Source organism: Dicentrarchus labrax, unplaced genomic scaffold (assembly GCF_905237075.1).
Source record: "Dicentrarchus labrax unplaced genomic scaffold, dlabrax2021, whole genome shotgun sequence".
Lineage (NCBI taxonomy): Eukaryota > Metazoa > Chordata > Actinopteri > Moronidae > Dicentrarchus > Dicentrarchus labrax.
The window spans coordinates 848,635-869,058 of record NW_026136853.1 but is presented as its reverse complement, the minus strand read 5'-3'; the positions used below and the strand labels follow the sequence as shown (position 1 = coordinate 869,058).

At 39.8% G+C, this 20,424-nt stretch overlaps 1 protein-coding gene across 14 annotated transcripts; it reads right to left on the bottom strand.

Annotated features, from left to right (window-relative positions):
* Positions 1 to 21: 21 nt before the first annotated feature.
* On the bottom strand, positions 22 to 20,192 carry amph (amphiphysin). Of its 14 annotated transcripts, XM_051394469.1 has the most exons (19): positions 19,995 to 20,191; positions 18,183 to 18,263; positions 17,959 to 18,013; positions 17,695 to 17,789; positions 17,444 to 17,539; positions 17,249 to 17,356; positions 17,060 to 17,145; positions 16,506 to 16,581; positions 15,810 to 15,892; positions 13,961 to 14,099; positions 7,924 to 8,043; positions 5,124 to 5,207; positions 4,697 to 4,723; positions 4,531 to 4,554; positions 3,449 to 4,109; positions 3,365 to 3,406; positions 2,538 to 3,280; positions 2,231 to 2,260; positions 24 to 670 (listed from the first exon to the last, which is right to left on the bottom strand). In XM_051394469.1, exons 1-19 carry the CDS (start codon positions 20,061 to 20,063, stop codon positions 572 to 574), a joined length of 2,718 nt encoding a protein of 905 aa, XP_051250429.1. In that variant the 5' UTR covers positions 20,064 to 20,191; the 3' UTR covers positions 24 to 571. The 14 variants fall into 14 exon arrangements, with proteins under 14 accessions (XP_051250425.1, XP_051250424.1, XP_051250429.1 ...); XM_051394468.1 differs by having other exon boundaries at positions 3,365 to 4,109; XM_051394471.1 differs by lacking the exon at positions 3,365 to 3,406 and having other exon boundaries at positions 2,538 to 3,238; positions 3,407 to 4,109.
* Between the last annotated feature and the right edge of the window lie 232 nt (positions 20,193 to 20,424).

The following is a 20,424-nucleotide window of genomic DNA, read 5'->3' as shown; positions in this document are numbered from 1 at the left end:
AAAATAAATAAACTGACACAAATGTTCACAAGAAACAGATTAAAGGACAGAAATGTTCAACAGAAACAACTAATTAAAGAAATGAATATACCATTTAGGGCTGTCACGATATCAAAAATGTAGTAGTCAATACCAATACCAGTTACATTCCACAATTCTCAATATGATATGTAAATATGTCCCGATCAAGTTTTTTGGCCACGATCCCCATTTAACATCTCATACTGAGTCCTGATCCATACTTGTATTTTTCATAATAGTACAGGTGCATTGCATTAAGAAAAAAAAGCCTGCATCCAAGCTGTTCCTTATAGTTTTTTATACTAGAGTATAAAGCAGCTTAACAAACACTCTTTTGGCTCTCTATTTTTTGTCGCTGTCTTCTACATGTTCATATTTGTGGCTGTATGAGCTGTCCCGTCAAGTCCGGGAGTTCAGGATTGCATCCCTAGTACCTCTGATACCTACGGTATTCTAGAAGGAGGAAGGAGTACCGTCAAGTTTTCAGTATATTGGTATCAACTTGGTATCGAAGTATCGGTTCTTGTGACATCCCTAATACCATTTCTAATCATGTTAACTGCAATACAATTGTGCACATAATTTTAAAACTTACCATCTTATCAAAATCAGCAAAAAATGATGGGCCAGTGGAATCCTTCAGAGTGCACTTGTTAAAAAGAAAAAAATATTTCAGTCAGTCAGGATCCAGAAATTCATGATTATTTAGCATTAACAGAAGAATAACAATATTTAGAGAAGACTAAAAAAACAAGACATTCAGACAGGATGTTAAGAGACAAGCTATTAAGAGACAAAACCTTAAGAGATGACACAAAGCTATGAGGTAATAAGAGGCAAAACATTCAGAGACGAGATATAGAGAAAGAAGATGTAAAGAGATGAGACATTTGGGGACTAGACATAAAGAGACGAGCTATAGAGATGAAACATTCAGAGACTAGATATATCTTGGAGTTATCTTTGATCAGGACATGTCCTTGAACTACCACATAAAGCAAACCTCTACGACTGCCTTTTTTCATTTACGTAATATTACAAAAATCAGACACATCCTGTTACAGACAGATGCAGGAAAACTAATCCATGCATTTGTTACTTCTAGGCTGGATTACTGCAATTCCTTATTATCAGGCTGCCCCAATAAATCCATTAAGATGCTTTAATATTATTGATAATTAATCATTATATTATTATTAATATTATTACTGATATTGTTATTATTATTAATATTATTATTATTATTGTTCATCGCAGGCTGTCCGTCATCATCATCTTCATCACAATCATAATCATCAGTCATTTCTATTAGTATAGTTGCTGCTACTGTTGTTGCTGTGCACATTTGTCTTATCCCTCTACCTCTCTCTCTCTCTCTCTCTCTCTCTCTCTCTCTCTCTCTAACCCTCAACTGGTCGAGGCAGACGGCCACCCACCTAGAGCCAGGGTCTGTCCAAGGTTTCTGCATCTTAAAAGGAAGTTTTTCTTTGCCACTGTCACCAAAGTCTTGCTAATTGTGGGAACTGTTGGGTCTCTGTAAATAATGTTATAAGGAGTACAGTCTAGACCTGCTCTATTTGAAAAGTGTCCTGAGATAACGCTTGTTATAAATTGCTGCTGTACAAATAAAACTGAATTTAATTGAATTAAATATAAAGAAACGAGATATACAGAGACAAAACATTAAGAGACAAGATATAAAGAGACAAGGTATAAAAAGATGAGATATAAAGAGATGAGATATAAAGAGACGAAAACATTCAGAGACAAGAGATGAAGAAATGAGAAAAGGACATTACTGGAAAAAAGGCTTCTGAAGGTTTGACGACATAAGCATGCAGTTAATGTTAGGTCTGCTGTGACCTCCGACCTCTGCAGTGAACTTTAACCAGATATTGTATAACTGTTATAAAGTGCTTTATAACCCTAATTCACTGGTTAAACATAATGAGGTGGTCATTTGTTTGCTTTTTGTGTCTTAACGTTGTATTTGTTCAACTCAAAGATGAAAGAATAATGTCTGTAAATTTAGTTTGAAGATGGACTACTGAATAGTAAAAGCAACAGCAAACATTAAAAAACACATTGAAGGGGATAAAATCAACAGTCCTAGTGGACTGAATTAGAACTGACCTATCAATAATGTCAAGATTACTGAATTCATCCCTACTATTTCACTGAGGCAATGGGTGCAAATCTGAAAAATTACCTGTGAAAATCCATTAAACGTGTCTGTCACCTAAATTAAGTTGCAAAGACAAATCAGTATTAGAAGCCTTTAGGGTACATGAGTTGTAAAGATGGATTCAATGTGAAAATAATGTATGGAATGAACAAGCAGACAAGGCAAGCAAGAGGAGAGGCGGGAGGAGCTCAGGCTGGGATCCAGGTTTCAAGACAACTATTTTCACTTTGTTTCTCAATCTGTGGGAGGGAAAACAGGAAAAGGGTTTTCACCTATTTCTAGTCTACTCTATGCTAATCTACCACACTGTAGACAGCAGGAAGTGAAGTACCTCTTCCTTTTCTGTATCTAGCTCTTGGTACAACTTTCCAAATCTCCGGTTTGCAGCCTCATCTTCGGACATGTCTGAATTTTCTGGTTCTTTGTGAATTCTGGGAACGTTTACATCTTTAACTCCTTCTGCTGCTGAGACTGACGCAGAGTTTCGTTGAAGGACAGAAGAGTCGAAGCTGCTGCTGTCACTAACTTCCTGCCAGGGTATGGTGTTGGAGGCAGGACCCTTAGTCCCTGTCGACGCTGCTGGGAAAGTGTTGGCAAAAGGGTCCGTATCCCACCCGCTGCTTCCACACCCAGTGACTACAACCCCACCTTCTCCTAAGGTCTCAGTAAATTGATCAAATTCAGAACCCCCTGTGTCTCCAAACTGTGTTTCAGCAAAAGGATCTGAATCAAACGCACCTCCTGCCTGTGTTTCAGGTGAGGGAACTGAATCAAACATATTTCCTGCCTGTGTTTCAGCTGAGGGAACTGAATCAAACCAATTTTCTGCCTGTGTTTCAGCAAAAGGATCTGAATCAAACACACCTCCTGCCTGTGTTTCAGCTAAAAGATCTGAATCAAACATATTTCCTGCCTGTGTTTCAGCTGAGGGAACTGAATCAAACACACCTCCTGCCTGTGTTTCAGCTGAGGGAACTGAATCAAACATATCTCCTGCCTGTGTTTCAGCAAAAGGATCTGAATCAAACACACCTCCTGCCTGTGTTTCAGCAAAAGGATCTGAATCAAACGCACCTCCTGCATGTGTTTCAGCAAAAGGATCTGAATTAAACGCACCTCCTGCCTGTGTTTCAGCAAAAGGATCTGAATCAAACACACCTCCTGCCTGTGTTTCAGCAAAAGGATCTGAATCAAACGCACCTCCTGCATGTGTTTCAGCAAAAGGATCTGAATCAAACGCACCTCCTCCCTGTTTCAGATCAGTTGGTTTTTCTGGCAGTTCTACTTCATCACTCTCTGCTGAAACCTGTTCTACACCATCGTATCCACCTCCTCGTCCCTCTGAGGCATTCACTGGGGGACGATCTACATATGAAAGTTCATCATCAGCACTTGCCCAGCCTCCCTGACCTCCTTCACCCCACTCCTCAGCAGTTTCATATTCAGAACCAGACCCATCTGGAGACCTGGACCACTTGTCTCCTCTGTCCTCTGTGCTGTCCTCAATCTCCTCCCCATACTCATTGGTGAATATAAGTCCTGGAGTGGACTTCCTGCGGTCTTCCTGCCCTGCTGTATTAGTCACTGAATCTGCCTGCCGTGTCTCATCTTCATCACTTCTGACTGCAGAAGGATGAAGTTTGGGGTTAGTTTGAGGGTCCCATCTGCTAACCTCATCTTCAGCTGCTGTGGCTGCCTCACTGTCCTGAGGTGGAGTAGTTGTGTCTCCACCCGGCTGCCCGCCGTCTGCCTGGGGCAAGCCCTGAGCCCCACCCTGAGCCCCACCCTGCGCCCCCTGTGGCCCTTCAGCAGGGGCCTCAGCTCCTGAAGCAGGGTCTCCATTTTCTGACAATGAACCAAAGTCAGCGGACCAGTCGGCGACGAAGCCAGTGTCTGCAGCCTGCTTGGGGGAAAGGCAGGGAATGGGTTAACGTTTGACCCTGTTACTCTAAACTCCCAGGACTGAGTCCGCCTGAAGGGCCAGTAGTTCATGAAAATACAGACAGACAGGACTTGTAGCAGAAAGGCAGACTGTTCTAACAGATCATCAAACAAAAACGCATTAACTATGAATTCTGGGTGAATCACTACAAACAGTACAGCTCTGTTAGGTGGATATTCATGCTTTATGTATATGTGTCTGTTTCCATTGCACTTTGTTGCATTTTTCTTTTATCAATGCATCAATCTTTCCAACCTTGTCTTAATGTGAACATTCTCATTGTGAGTCAGTAAATATAAATTAAAACCTGCTCTTATGCAATAGTTGATCAGAATTTAGTGCTGATAAAAAACAGAACAGATGTGTAATTGTGTGTACTTACAGGCTGAGCTGTTTGGGCGTTTGCCTAAAAGAATAAAGTGATAAAAGACGATTGATATGTACAGTTACAGAGTTAATTGACCATCTTCACTTTTTCACTCAATGATAATCTGAAAAGTAAATGTTTGAAATTAATAACAGTGTAAAATTATATCAGCTTTACTCACCGACCACATATCCCAAGGTACAGCTGTCTGAAATGGTCAGAGCACAAGGTGTTCATGTAAATAAACACATTTATACACTTATGGAAATACTGCAATATTAATATATTGATGATTACATTTTAGGCCTACAATACCAAGAGAGAAATATAAATGGTAAATGGACTGTACTTGTACAGAGCCTTTAGTCTTCTGACCACTCTTTTTTACACTACATGCCACATTCACCCATTCACACCATGATGGCAAAGCCCATCGAAAAGAAAATAACTTATTCATTCACATTCACACACCGATGCACAGCACTTCGACATGCAGCAGGGAGGAGCCAGGGATTGAACCGACAACCTTCCTGTTAGCTTTCAAACTGTTAATTTACTAGTGGTACTGCTTTCTGCTTCAAACTGCTGCAGGTAAAATGAGAGAAAACCTGTGGTATCGGTGAAACACTCTCATCTGGTTGAAAGGCATCAAAGTCCAGGTCGAGCAGAGATTCTCCTGGTCTTTCATTGGGCTGTGGACAACAACAAAGAAGGTGTGTAGATATGCAATATTTTCTCTGGACCCCTGCCCAGTATGACCAGTGATGACATGTACAGCCGCATGTCGTCATTCCACCGCTGGCTGTCGAGGTAGTGTCTGGCAGCCTTTTTGGGGAAAACCTGGTCTAATTAGGAGAGTTTATTTCTAAAACCTGACAGTCCAGAGTTGGGGCCAGGAAGCAGAGCTGCTGTCTTACACACTTCTCTACACTTCCATTAGAACAGTCACCTGGCTGTTCTAGTGAATTAATTAATATCAGATTATGACATTGATTTACTTTGTCTTACTGAGACCTGGCTGTTCCATGAAGAGTATGTTAGCCTAAATGAATCCACCCCAGTCATTAATACTAATAATAATAATATTCCTTGAGGCACCGGCTTCTTAGAGTTTTTATCAAGTTTAGTCCTTACATCAGATAAAGTAATTATTGTAGGGGATTTTAATATTCATGTGGATGTTAACAATGACAGCCTTAGTAACGCATTTATATCATTAATTGGCTTCTGTCAGAGTGTAAATAAACCAACTCATTGTTTTAATCACACTCTTGACCTTGTTCTATCATATGGCATTGATATTTACACTTAATAGTCTTCCCACAAAATCCTTTTCTATCTGAACATTATTTAATAACTTTTGAATTCATATTACTAGATTATAAGCCATTAGGCAAAACTTTAAAATTTAAGAAGGAGATTATATCAGTGTATAATTCAATGCCATGTCTGAATATAACAAAGTCCTATAAGAACTTTAGTCCCTCTCAAATTGATCATCTTGTTAATAGTGCTGCAGGCTCACTACGATCAACATTAGATTCTACTGTCCTATAAAAAGGAAATTATTAAAACATAGGAAACTACCACCGTGCCACAACCACCAAACCTGCCAATTACAGCAAAAAAAGCGGAAATCTGGCAAGATAATCTTAAAACCTATAGAAAGGCCCTCCGTAATGCCAGACGAGCCTATTATTCAGCACTAATAGAAGAAAATAAGAACAACCCTAGGTTCCTCTTCAGCACTGTGGCCAGGCTGACAGAGAGTCACAGCTATGTTGAGCCACATATCCCCATAACCTTAAGTAGCAATGGCTTTATGAGCTTCTTTTACGATCAAATTATTACTATTAGAGACAAAATTAATAACCAAATACCCTCAACAGGTATCGCTGTCTCTCCAAGTTAAGGAACTTTAACTAATATAAAATCAATTTATATATTTAGACTGTTTTTCTGCTATCAATCTTTATCAGTTAACCTCAATAATGTATACATCTAAGCCATCAACCTGACTGTTAGACCCCATCCTCTCTAAGATTCTGGAGAAAGTAGTCGGCAATCAGTTGTGTGACTTTCTACATCTTATTTGAGGATTTTCAGTCAGGATTTAGAGTTCATCACAGCACAGAGACAGCTCTGGTTAAAGTTAATAATGACCTTTTGATTGCTTCCAACAATGGACTCGTCTCTGTACTTGTATTATTAGATCTTAGTGCTGCATTTGACACCATTGACCATAATATTCTTTTACAGAGACTAGAGCATCAAATTTGCATCAAAGGAATCACACTAAGCTGGTTTAGGTCATACTTATCAGATCGTTCTCAGTTTGTACATGTTAACGATGAATCTTCCATAAATACTACAGTTAGAACAGTTCTAGAACACTGCGTTCTATGAATGCAGGGCTACTTGTGGTTCCTATAGTCTCTTAAAGTAGAACAGGAGCCAGAGCCTTCAGTTACCAAGTTCCTCTCTTGTGGAACCAGCTTCCAGTTGTGGTTCGGGAGGCAGACACCCTCACCACATTCAAGAGTAGGCTTAAGACGTTCCTCTTTGATAAAGCTTATAGTTAGGGCTGGATCAGGTGAGTCCTGAACCATCCCTTAGTCATGCTGCTATAGGCCTACACTATCAGGGAATTTCCCATGGTGCACTGAGCTCCTCTCTTCCGCTCTCTTTCTGCACTCATTCATGTCCCATTAATGCATGTTACTAACTTCACTTCTTCTCCGGAGTTCTTGTGGTTTCTTGTCTCGCAGGTTCTCATGGATCCTTGTGGAGCCTCCTGCCGTGGTCCTGCTTAACTCCCATTGCTAATATTACTGAAATATTATTATTATTATTATTATTATATACAGCTACGGTCGCTGTTGTTGCTGTGGTCGCTGCTCATTGTCCCCCATTCTTTGTTGTCATCGTCGTCATCATCTTCATGTTCATCATCATCAGTCACTACTATTAGTGTAGTTGTTGCTACTGTTGTTGCTGTGCACCTCTGTTTCTGTCTGTCTGTCTGTCTGTCTGTCTGTCTGTCTGTCTGTCTCTCTCCTCTCTCCTTCTCCTTCTCCCTCTCCCTCTCTCTCACCCCAACTGGTCGAGGCAGACGACCACCCACTTAGAGCCAAAGGGTCTGTCTTAGTGTTCTGCCTCTTAAAAGGCAGTATTTCCTTGCCCCCGTCACCAAGTGCTTGCTCATGGTGGTACTGTTGGGTCTCTGTAAATAATGTTATAAGGAGTTCGGTCTAGACCTGCTCTATTTGAAAAGTGTCCTGAGATAACTTATGTTATGAATTGGCGCTATGCAAATAAATATAAAACTGAATTGAATTGAACAAAATAAAAACAGGAGAATACAATTTGCACTGCTGAACACCGTAAACCTGTGATGACTCCACAGACCTGCGATGGTGAAGGTGCTGGTAAAAATTCTCCTCCAAACAGGTCAATGATCTGCTCCTCTGCCACCTCTTTGGTAGGTGTGACCTTTGGTGGTGGGGGCACCGGCGGTCCCTTTTTAAGCTGCCAAAAACACAATGAGTCACTATTAACTCAACTCAAATTGAATTAAGCAGCATTTCTTTACTTTTCCTGAACCATTTTAACGATTAATGTTCAAAATAAAAGAGGGTAGTAACACAGTAAGGGTGCAGTAGGGGGCAGTAAGGGTGCAGTAGTTTAGTGGTACCACTGTAACAAAGACTTCTGGTTCACAGGTTTATTTATCAGCAAATCTATTTCTATCAGTTTCTTCATTGCAGTGTGTTATCTCACACCAGAGAGAAACAATATGATCAATAAAATTTTGAATAGGGCAGAATTATAAAACAGTATAGGTGTTCTGGATATAGTAATTCCTCAAACAACCCTCAGAACTTCACTAAGGGCAGTACTATAAGATGCAGAATATATTATACATACAGACCGATCAGCAGTAACACTGTGAGCACTGAGCTCCCTGACTGGTCCCAGACCAACAGACTGCTCTGCACTGTGTGTTCTGACCCCTTTCTATCAGAACCAGCATTAACTGTTTCAGCAGTTTGAGCTACAGTAGCTCGTCTGTTGGATCGGACCACACGGGCCAGACTTCACTCCCCACCTGCATCAATGAGCCTTGGCCACCCGTGACCCTGTCTCTGGTTCTGTTCCTTCCTTGGACCACTTTTGATAGGTACAGACCTCTGCAGACCTGGAACACCCCAGAAGGGTTAGGGTCTTCCATCACAATGTGGCCTTTGTCAAAGTGGCTCAGATCCTCACGCTGCCCTTTTTTCCTGCTTCTAACACATCAACTCTGAGGACCAAATGTTCACTGTCTACCTGATATATCCCCCACTGACAAGAGCCCTGATAACCAGATAAACAGTGTTATTCACTTCACCTGTCAGTGCTCATAATGTTATGGCTGATCGGTGTATATTTAAAGCAGCCATCCTGAGTTTAACTGAGCGTTGAACTAAACAGCCAATCCCAGTCTAGAATGACCATGAACCAATCAGAGAGATGCAACAGCACAGTTTCAGTAACACACCGAATCTAATTATACTGTAACACATGCTGGAAAAAATGCAACTTGTTTGCAGCAGGGCAAACACTCTTACAACTGTATAACTGTACAAGGATATAATTTGTTTCAGTATGTCACAAATATTAACGAATGAACATTTGTTCTGGCTATCATACTTACTGTAGTTATAAATGCTTTTTTGTGAAATGAATAATTATAACTTTACTCTACTTTTAATCTAATCTAGATTTCAATCAAACTGTGTCATAAATAAGGTTGGAGAGTAACATCTGATCATAACTGATGAAAAACATTGACGAAACTATGACATTAAGCTGTAAAACACATTTTTCATTTAAGAATTAAAAAAAAGACAGAACAATTTTTCGGCCAACTAAAACAGAAATAAATAAATCACATACAGATGACTCATGAAGCACTACACAGGTTCACTACCACCAACTGAATGTGACATGGTTACTTACCATGAACACATGAAAAGGATGGAGACATATGGATACATGGACAGGACAGAGACATGTTACAGGTCAGTGAGATAAAAGACTGACAATGCTTCCAGGAAGCATTAGAATTTATTTTAGTAGTCTGAGATCTTAAACCTCTATAACACAGAAGTACAACAAATAAATATTCTACGTTTCTATTCCCCTGGTCTTATGGTAGATGATATATTCTACAATACTGGTTCCCAACATGGAGTCTAACAGTAACCTTTTAGGTGCCCAAAGATCTGAGGGATACATACTCCACTGTTCACAGAGGACTACTATGATAATCTTAGTCCCTCCCAAATTGATCATCTGGTTGAACTGAAATGAATTGGCGCTATACAAATAAAATTGAATTGAATTGAATTGAATTGGTTAATAGTGTTGCAGGCTCATTGTGAATGAGACTCGACTCTATTGCCCCTTTAAAAAAGAAGATATTAATATATTAGAGATATTGATATATCCGTAATGCCAGAGGAGCTTATTATTCAGCACTAATAGAAAAAAATAACAACCCCAGGTTTTTCTTCAGCACTGTAGCCAGGCTGACAGAGAGTTACAACTCTATTGAGCCACATATCCCCATAAACTTAAGTAGCAACGACTTTATGAGCTTCTTTTATGATAAAATTATTACTATTAGAGACAAAATTAATCATTGCCTGCCCTCAACAGGTACAAATGTCTCTTCAAACACCAAAACCTTAAGCCCTATTTCCATAACTAACACTTACCTACAAGTACCTAAACCCCAGATCTGTTTTGTGATTCCACTGCAGAGAGTACTCTTTATGATGGCGGGATTGGTACATGGGCGTAGGGGCCAACCCCCTTCACTTTTCCAGCAGGTGGGAAACAACTGAAGACACTTTCCTTGGTTTTGAGAAGCTGCAACGTTTATTAAATGACACACTGTAGACTATACCGTATATTTATTGCCTGACTGATAGTTAACTTAATAATAATAAAAATAATAATAATAATAATAATAATAGTAAATAACTGTTACCCCTGTTATGCTCCATCCACTGTCACTCTTCTGCCATTCTTATCTTAACTTTCACATACTTTTTTCATAACTTTTAGATGATACCCAGTTATATCGATCAAGCCTGATGAGACTAATCAATTAGCTAAATTACAAACACGTCTTAAGGACATAAAAACCTGGATGAGCTGCGATTTTCTGATGCTAAACTCTAAATGCACATTTTTAACCTTTAAAAGTAAGTGTAGCTGAAAATGTTTAAGGATAATTCTTTCTCTATCTAGAAATTTAGGCTCAACCTTTAGACACTGAATGAATCTTGATTGATAAGTCCTTGTTTTTGAGCTTAGCTTACAACTGTGAGCAGCTTCACTGTTTCTGCTGCAGTGTTGCATTATGGAACAACACAGGCCATCAACACCACACTGAAACATCTAGGGATTTTATGTTTCTGGCGTAAGTTCAATGAAATCCTCAACTACTTTACTTTTTTACTTTACTAGTACTTTGGTTATTTTCACAGAATAACTTTACTAGAGTTAGTGTATCAGCAGTTAGCTAACAACAAGCTGAAGTGATATAAATCTGCTGGAAAAGTCTTCGGTAACACTTTATAATGAGTACACACTATTAAGCATTAGTTAAGCATGAATAAATACCGAATTCATCATTTAAAACGCATGAATACACATAGGTATGTAGTTTATAAACACAGTTAAAAATGTTTTATTCATCATTGATAAGCACATTAGTTATGGATTTGTAAATACTGAATTCATCATTTATAAAGCATGTTTCTGCTGTAAATAAACATTACTATGTAGTTTATAATCACAGTTATAAATGTTTTACTCTTCATTGTCCTGTACATTTCTGCATGCACTTGCACATCCACTATTCAGACATGTATTAATGATTAGTGACTGTGTTAGCAGATGTTCTATAAAAACTCAGAACAAATTCATTTTCTAATGATGGCCTATAAACAGTTATTAATGCAGGAATTCATGAATTGAGGCAGTTACAAAGCACTTACTACTCGTTAATTAAGTATTTTGCGCGAGCTCATCTAAAGTAAGCACTATCTATGGCTTTTTAAGCATTTACAAATGAGATATAAAGGCTGGCAATGCCTCAAGACTCACAAAATGTTCAGTTATCTTAACAGACGAAGGAGAGACACAACACAAAGGGATATAGAACATATTGTATTGATATTTACTGCAACTTCCCAACATATTGTATGAAGACGAACAAGGGTGGTTTATGAAGACATGCTATTGTTGTGATCTTATCTGTTTGGGACGTGTACGTTGAGCTTGCAATCCCGCTCTCAGCACGTCATCAATGTGATGACGGTGGGAGGCGGGATGTTACGTCATATTTACGTTAACTCTCAGAAGTTTCTGACAGTGCAGCCAAGGGAAGCATGGAGAAGCACGACTAGTCTCGTCTAGCCGGGCGAGGTGAGTGTGAATAGCATGTCTTCATAAACCACCCTTGTTCCTCTTCATACAATATGTTGGGAAGTTGCAATAAATATCAATACAATATGTTCTATAGCCCTTTGTGTTGTGTCTCTCCTTCGTCTGTTAAGATAACTGAACATTTTGTGAGTCTTGAGGCATTGCCAGCCTTTATATCACATTTGTAAATGCTTAATAAGCCATAGATAGTGCTCACTTTAGATGAGCTCGTGCAAAATACTTAATTAACGAGTAGTAAGTGCTTTGTAACTGCCTCAATTCATGAATTCCTGCATTAATAACTGTTTATAGGCCATCATTAGAAAATGAATTTGTTCTGAGTTTTTATAGAACATCTGCTAACACAATCACTAATCATTAATACATGTCTGAATAGTGGATGTGCAAGTGCATGCAGAAATGTACAGTACAATGAAGAGTAAAACATTTATAACTGTGATTATAAACCACATAGTAATGACTATTTACAGCAGAAACATGCTTTATAAATGATGAATTCAGTATTTACTAATCCATAACTAATGTGCTGTGTGATCAATGATGAATAAAACATTTTAAACTGTGTTTATAAACTACATACTAATGTGTACTCATGCGTTATAAATGATGAATTCAGTATTTATTCATGCTTAACTAATGCTTAATAGTGTGTACTCATTATAAAGTGTTACCAAGTCTTCTACAGAAAAGATTGGGAACCAGTGTTCTAGAAACACACTACGTCATCACATATACACCAATCAGCCATAACATTATGAGCACCTGAGCACCTGATAGATAATCATTGTTATTCACTTCACCTGTCAATGTTATGGCTAATCAGTGTATGTACACATACATACACACAAATACACACATACATACATACATACATACATACACACACACACACACACACACACACACACACACACAAACATACATCCACACATACATACACACATACATATACACACATACAAACATACATACACATACACACATACATACATAGATACATACACACACACACACACACACACACACACACAAACACATACATACATACATACATACATACATACATACACACACACATACGTAGACATACATACACACATACACATACATACACACACATACACACATACCTACATACATACAGATACATAGACACAGACATACATACACACATACATAGACATATGTATGTGTGTATGTGTGTGTATATTATATATATAATATATATTTGTCCAAATATGTTCGACAAACATGTAAACGCTATTGAACACTTAAAGTCAGATCTCAGAACAGTCCATAGACAGAATATTCTACTTTCAGGTAGCAACTCTATGTTATATAACAACACTGGTGTTATATATTTACTCAACACATATGGTAACAGACAAATGACAGAAACTGGTGTTATATATTCACTCACCAAGAACAGATAAAAGAGAGCAGCAAAGAAAAACAGTCACAGAAAGTTACTGTGGAGTTTGAACAGTCGACTGAACCAACAAACAAGTAAAATAGATAGAAACACTGGAACTAAAATAATTTCACTATTATCTAACAATATCAATCCCTAATACTATCAATCACTGTTATCATCTATTAATCACTAATACTATCAATCAGTCATCATCTATCAATCACTAATACTATGTAGTGATCACTATAATTTATCAATCAGTATTTTCTATCAATCAATCTTATTATCTATCAATCACGATGTATTCTCTTGTTATATCATCTACATAGTTTAATAAACTACATCTTGAATTTTCTCCAGATCAATAACATCCAACAACATGGAGATCTGGATCTAGTTAGGACACCTGCTACCTGTGATGTTGACTTGGATCCAGTCATGGTTAGATGTAGGAGGGTTGAGGTTCTGATCCCAGCAGGATAACATCTACCTGTTATGAGGCTATGGAGGGATTAGGATTTGATCTACCTGTATAGGGGATTTGGGCCGTGGTGGTCCAGGTGAGACAGGGCGGAGCATATGATTGGAACTAGTGTCTGGACTCTCAGGTGGACTTTCATCTTCTGGTGGTGATGGGGTTCGGGCGAGTCGCAGTGGTCCGGAATCACTGAGAGACAGGACAGAAACCAGTCTTTTGATTGGCCAGTGTCTATGTCACATATGTACAGGTGTATCACAGGTGTATCAGAGATGTTTGAACCTGATAACATAAAGTGGACTGGAGAACGACTGCCATTTTGAACCGCCATGTTTCTACAATAGCCCAGAACAGACAAACCACATACTGGATCGAGATGAGACCTTTCACATTTTCCTAGCTGTTTTGTAGCCACTATAATTACTCCTGCACACGTGGAAGGCTAAGCTGCATCAGTTGGTTGAAATCTGCATCTTCACCACTAGAACCATTATGTTCAATAGTATACCGATCTGCGTTGTTCTTGCCCGGCAGAAGCGCTGTCACAAATTCTTTATCCAGTTTTAAGTCTCATTTTAAGTTTCACCTGCGTGGCTGCCCAGACTGCTACTAGCTAGCTTGCTAGTTTTTAGCCAGCTGGCTAAGCTAGCCGGTTGTTTTATGGAGGATTTTATGGAATGATTTAACACCTACTCCTGTCTGAAGGATCTGAACAACAAAGTTTTGACTGGACATAGGAGATGTTTCTGCAGTTTGATGGACTTGACTGGTCCCCTCCAGTTGTGGGTTTCAACTTGAGAGACTGGTTGTGTCTCATACATGACCTGCTGGTAGCCTCCCACCAACTCTCAGGAAGACTGCCTCCTGGGCCTCAGTTCTACAAGGTAAACACCTGAGCCTACTATCCACAGAGGGTCCATGTAGAGGGCTATGGTCTTACCCCAGGAAGAGCCCAGTTCCAGGTTCTTGGTACAGCTCCTCGACCGACTCATTGGCTTTAACCCCCAAAGTCATTTTTCCTGGGAGCAAGCGGCGATGCCTTTCACTTAGTATAGCTAAGCCTGTTAACACCTCACAGCAAGGTCGACTGGTCCCATTCAAGTATCATCACCCCCTGCGTCACTGACGTTCGCTACTCCTGTCATCTGCAAACTCGCTTCCAAGCTTGCTGTCTACACCAACAGGATTGGCTCTGGGCCTGAAATGTTGGTACTTGGCAACTCAAACCTTAGATCTGCCATTACTAAGCAGTGGATAATCGAAGATTTCATTGAACTTGCATCGGCACTAGAGGATTTCATTGAACTTACACCGGCACTCATGGCCTTCGTCCCCTCAGTCCACACTGTATGCTGGCCCTAATGATGTCATGGCTAGACGATCAGCCAAGCTGAACCAAGACTTCGAATCTCTTTGCTGCTGCGATCAAGATTTTTGTAAAAAAGACTATGCAATGTCTGGTCCCATCACTGCTCTTTCAAGTGTTTAATGTTTTAGTCATCTTTCTAGTCGGTAGCAGGATATGATTTTATCAGCAACTTTAATTATTTCTGGACTAGATCATTGCAACTCCCTTTTCTCCGTCCGTAAACCATGTTAAAAAAAGAAATGTGACACTATTGGCCATCAAAGAGCCCCCAAACTGTGGAACAGCTTTCCAAGTTTCTTCTTAAAATGCACTTTTATAGTCTTGTCTTTGTAACCCAATTTTGAAAGGCGCTATATACATGAAAATGAATGTATTATTATTATTGTTGTTATTATTATTATTATTATTATTATAGATGGCACTAAATCCTACACACTGGACCTTTATCCATAAAACCAAATTTAATATTTAAAAAAAATAAGTAAATTGTTCCTTTTCAAAATTTGAATAAAGTGAGAATTCAGACTGACCTTGGTGCTCCCTGGATGGTGAACATTTTATCAGAGTGCTGTTCAGCCAGCTGGGTCATCACTGCATACAGCTGCCGACATACCTAAGAGTTGGATTAGAATTATGTTAGGTTTCAGTTTTACCCTTCTAATATAAATAAAATTAACTCAAACAACTATCAGTTCAACATTTTATACACCTTACCATCCACAGAATCACCTCTCACAAAGTGCCCTAACCCTATTAGTCACATAGGCGATGTCAGCAATAGTTCAGACATAACAAACATGTTCTCATCCCAGATCATCAAATATTAACATTTCAGATGCACAAGGCATGCTTTAACACATCTGTATGGAAGCCTTTTTTAACATGTGGTTTATGCTGTAAAAATGTGAAAAGGGTTAGAGTTTAGGTTCAAATAACTATGTTACATTATGTAAGTCCTGTGATGCAAGTTACACATGTAAAGTAACTTTAAACCTAAACCATTGGTTTCAGATGGTAGAGCCATCTTTTTGTTAGAGGCATCTTTTCACCCCACCTCCTCTAGGTGAGGACTTTCTCGCTACCCTACGTCCTCTGACATGGATGGGTGTACACCCTGTAACCCTGGGCTGACTGAACACAGTCACTGTCTGTCTGTCTGTTACTCTGGATTATTGAAGCAGCACTAAAAGTTTTTAATTGTTTCCTGTGTTTGTTGGTGTCCTCACCAGAGAGATCTCGCGGTGAAATTTGGCCTCCAGTTTTGTCACACTCTTAAAGGTGCCGATGTAGAAGCCAACCCGGCTGCAGAGCAGACGGAGAGAAGTGAGAGATGGTGATTATTTGTGATTCTGTTTTCAGATTTTTAAACATCGTTTAATGAACTCATCCGCTTCTTGAACATTTCCTCAGTGCTCTCCTCACATTTTACAACAGCTGAAGTGTCAATAGAACAGACAAAAGCAGTGCCGTCACACAGCTCATAAACATCTAAAGATGACTAAACATTAAGACAGAATTAAAAAAAAGACAAACTTGTTTTAATTATACCATCAGTTTTCCTAAAAGCTGATTCCGGTTTATTATCAATGAGAAATCATATTGTGATTAGGTTCTATTTTCACTTACATATAACTGCACCACTGATGGAAGGTATGAGCAGCTCCAATTAGGCAGAGCCTGGAATGTGACTTTCACCACATGCTGCAGCCCAGTTTCCAAAGACACATAATCTAAGTCTAACTTTGAGTTGTCAGACAGGTATTTATGTGATCTGACTCACCTGTCCCAGAGAGTCGGCAGTTCATCCTGTAGCCCAACGTTCAGCTCATCAAACACTCTCTGAGCCTTTTTCAACTCTTCTTCTGCCTGCAAACAAAAACAATTATGATCAATAAAAAGAACTTCATACAACACCTGGACCTTCAACTTCTTAATATCTAACCTACATCATATTTAATCACAGAATCACCTTCATTATCTTGCGGTCATTCTTCATCCCCGATATCTGCAGAGTTTCAACATGATGTCGAGCGCTGTCATAGTCGATGAGTTTCCGACTTCTTTTGGCCACTCGAGTCTTAAACAATACAAAGTTTCAGTTTTTAGAAGATGAACCATCAAATCCGTCAAATATTCTATCATCAAAAGACAAAGTGTTTGTTACTTTGAGGTCTGGAAACTGTTGCAGGTACCCATCCAGGTTCAGCAGCGTGGAGTCCACCAGTTTGTTATGGAAGTCTTCCCACAATGCATCACAGTCCTGCAGGAAACACAACAATCCATAAAAGAAAAATCACAACCAGAGTTTCAGGTCAGCTGCCTGTGAACACCTGCACACCTGTCTCACACTGACACCTGGATATGTGCTGAGCATTCAGGTGTCATCCTGTCAGTTGGTGTTTTTATGACTCTGACCTTTCCAATAACCATGACATCATCTTTTCCATGCCAGTCTGGTTCATAGACTTCATGCAGAGACTGTGTCAGGTTGATGGAGGCCTGCTGCATCCCTGAAGAAACAAAAACATATTATGTTGTGTTTAAAAGAAGAGAAACAGATCAGTTATCAACTTTATTGTATACCATGGCAGTATGAATGGCCAGGAGAGATGATAAATAACAAATTACAAATGATGTATGATAAGTGACAAATTATAGATGTGGAAGACTCTAAATCACCTTTGATGGCAGCCATGTAGGACTTCATCTCCCTCTGCAGCCGAGAGCCTTCAGACTGACAGAACACACACAGTACTGTTATTAATACAGACACATAATATATTATAATGTAATATAATATAATATAATAACGTTGTCTGGGACTTCCTGTAGGGTTAGAATTTAGCAGTGAACATGGCCATCACAGCTGCTGAAAACTTTCTATGATCTTGAACGTGTCTCACCTCCTGTCTCCTGAAGTTGATGACCACTTGTTCAAACTGCTCATCTTTGGTCTCGTCTGCTTTTCCCAGTTTCTGCAGCACCTGAGGAATTATACATGAGACACTTAATACACCTGAGTCTTTCTACTGTAGATAACACACTGACTATACACCTGACTGCTGTCTACTGTAGGTAACGCACTGACTATACACCTGACTGCTGTCTACTGTAGGTAACGCACTGACTATACACCTGAGTGCTGTCTACTGTAGGTAACGCACTGACTATACACCTGACTGCTGTCTACTGTAGGTAACGCACTGACTATACACCTGAGTGCTGTCTACTGTAGGTAACGCACTGACTATACACCTGAGTGCTGTCTACTGTAGGTAACGCACTGACTATACACCTGAGTGCTGTCTACTGTAGGTAACGCACTGACTATACACCTGACTGCTGTCTACTGTAGGTAACGCACTGACTATACACCTGACTGCTGTCTACTGTAGGTAACGCACTGACTATACACCTGACTGCTGTCTACTGTAGGTAACGCACTGACTATACACCTGAGTGCTGTCTACTGTAGGTAACGCACTGACTATACACCTGAGTGCTGTCTACTGTAGGTAACGCACTGACTATACACCTGACTGCTGTCTACTGTAGGTAAGCACTGACTATACACCTGACTGCTGTCTACTGTAGGTAACGCACTGACTATACACCTGACTGCTGTCTACTGTAGGTAACGCACTGACTATACACCTGAGTGCTGTCTACTGTAGGTAACGCACTGACTAATGACTGATGTTGATAGTGATTGTTTGAATGAAGGCAGCTGATGGGCTCAGTGACTGTTTAATATTTCATAAGCGACTGTCGGTTTGCATTTCTGGATGAAACCCAGTCTGAACCTGTTGTCCCTGAACACAGGAAGCGACGTTACTGTCGGCTGCTTCAAACAAACACAAACTCTTCTGTCCTGGGTGGACTCATTCTGTGTGATCTCATTGGTTGGCTGTCTGCCCATATAAGGAGCTCTATCAGGTGAAATGCTCAAAGACAGACACAATTGCAAAATAAAACGGGACAGGAACTGGACAGCTAAACTCAAACAGGAAGCACCAACAGCACCACGGACAGTCCTCACCAGCGTTGGGCAGTAACTCATTACTACAGCAATAACATTATTTTCTCCAGTAACTAGTTATGTAACTAATTAAATGTCATAATAAATGTCAGTGATATTATTACAGTGAAAATGTAATGAAAGCATTTAGTTACATTACTTTTGTTGTTTGTATTTATCAGAAATAAATTCAATAATAAATATGTATATTTATATATATATATATATAAATACAGTATATGTGCTGTATTCATATATTTATATAACCTCAATATATTCTGTGTATATAATACATATTTATTTAATTAAATTTAAACATACAGGCTGATCTGTCGTCAACAGGGACGTCCTCACTGCCCCCCCCAAACATCAAACGTTTCACCGCACTCTGACGTCATCAGACGGCGTTAATCTGCCGTCGGGCTGTTTCATCCAATCAAAACACTTTCCGTTATTTTCTCATGATTTTATTGTTTTTATGAGGAGATTTACTGGAAACATCTTCCACATTTAATAATCCCAATAATCAGCACCGGAGACACCGGGAAAGCGTTCGCTCTAATGCTGTAAGGATCCACAGGCCTGCAGCCTCTGGACGTCCTCCTCCATCTGTCCTCCTGCACCGGCACCTCCTCCATCCCTCCATCCCTCCAACCCTCCGTCCTCCACCACCTCCATCTCCATCAGCAGCTCTTACCTTCTCCTGCGCGCGGTTCAGACGTTTCTGCACGTTTTTAGCGAAGATTCCCGTTTTGATTTCCGCCATGATGACTGCAGAGAGAGAGAGAGAGAGAGGGAGAGAGAGAGAGAGAGAGGCGGATTACCAGCGAGAGAGAGAGAGAGAGAGAGAGAGAGAGAGTGCTGACAGGAGGGGGGGTGTGTGTGTGTGTGTGTGTGTGTGTGTTTTAGGGGGCGGGGCTTAAAGCGACAATACCCGTCAGCTGATTGGATCGGGTTTTTTCTGTCACTAACATTAAATGCAGTCACTTCAGATGACGTCATCATGTGTCCTCGTGCCCCCGCAGTTAATCTCAGGTGGAGCAGATTATACACCTGCTGCTAATTCTGACTGCGTGTAAACAACAGGAAGTGACGTCAGAACTACTGAATGATGACTTCATCAAACA

What these genes read in the sequence shown, in the direction of transcription:
- amph (XM_051394462.1), bottom strand. Translation starts at nt 20,063, where the DNA reads ATGGCGGAAATCAAAACGGGAATCTTCGCTAAAAACGTGCAGAAACGT. An exon ending in AACAGTTTCCAGACCTCAAA is followed by an intron (nt 17,357 to 17,443) that starts GTAACAAACACT and finishes GTATTGTTTAAG; the next exon opens with ACTCGAGTGGCCAAAAGAAG. An exon ending in CGTTTAATGGATTTTCACAG is followed by an intron (nt 671 to 2,230) that starts GTAATTTTTCAG and finishes CTTTTTAACAAG; the next exon opens with TGCACTCTGAAGGATTCCAC.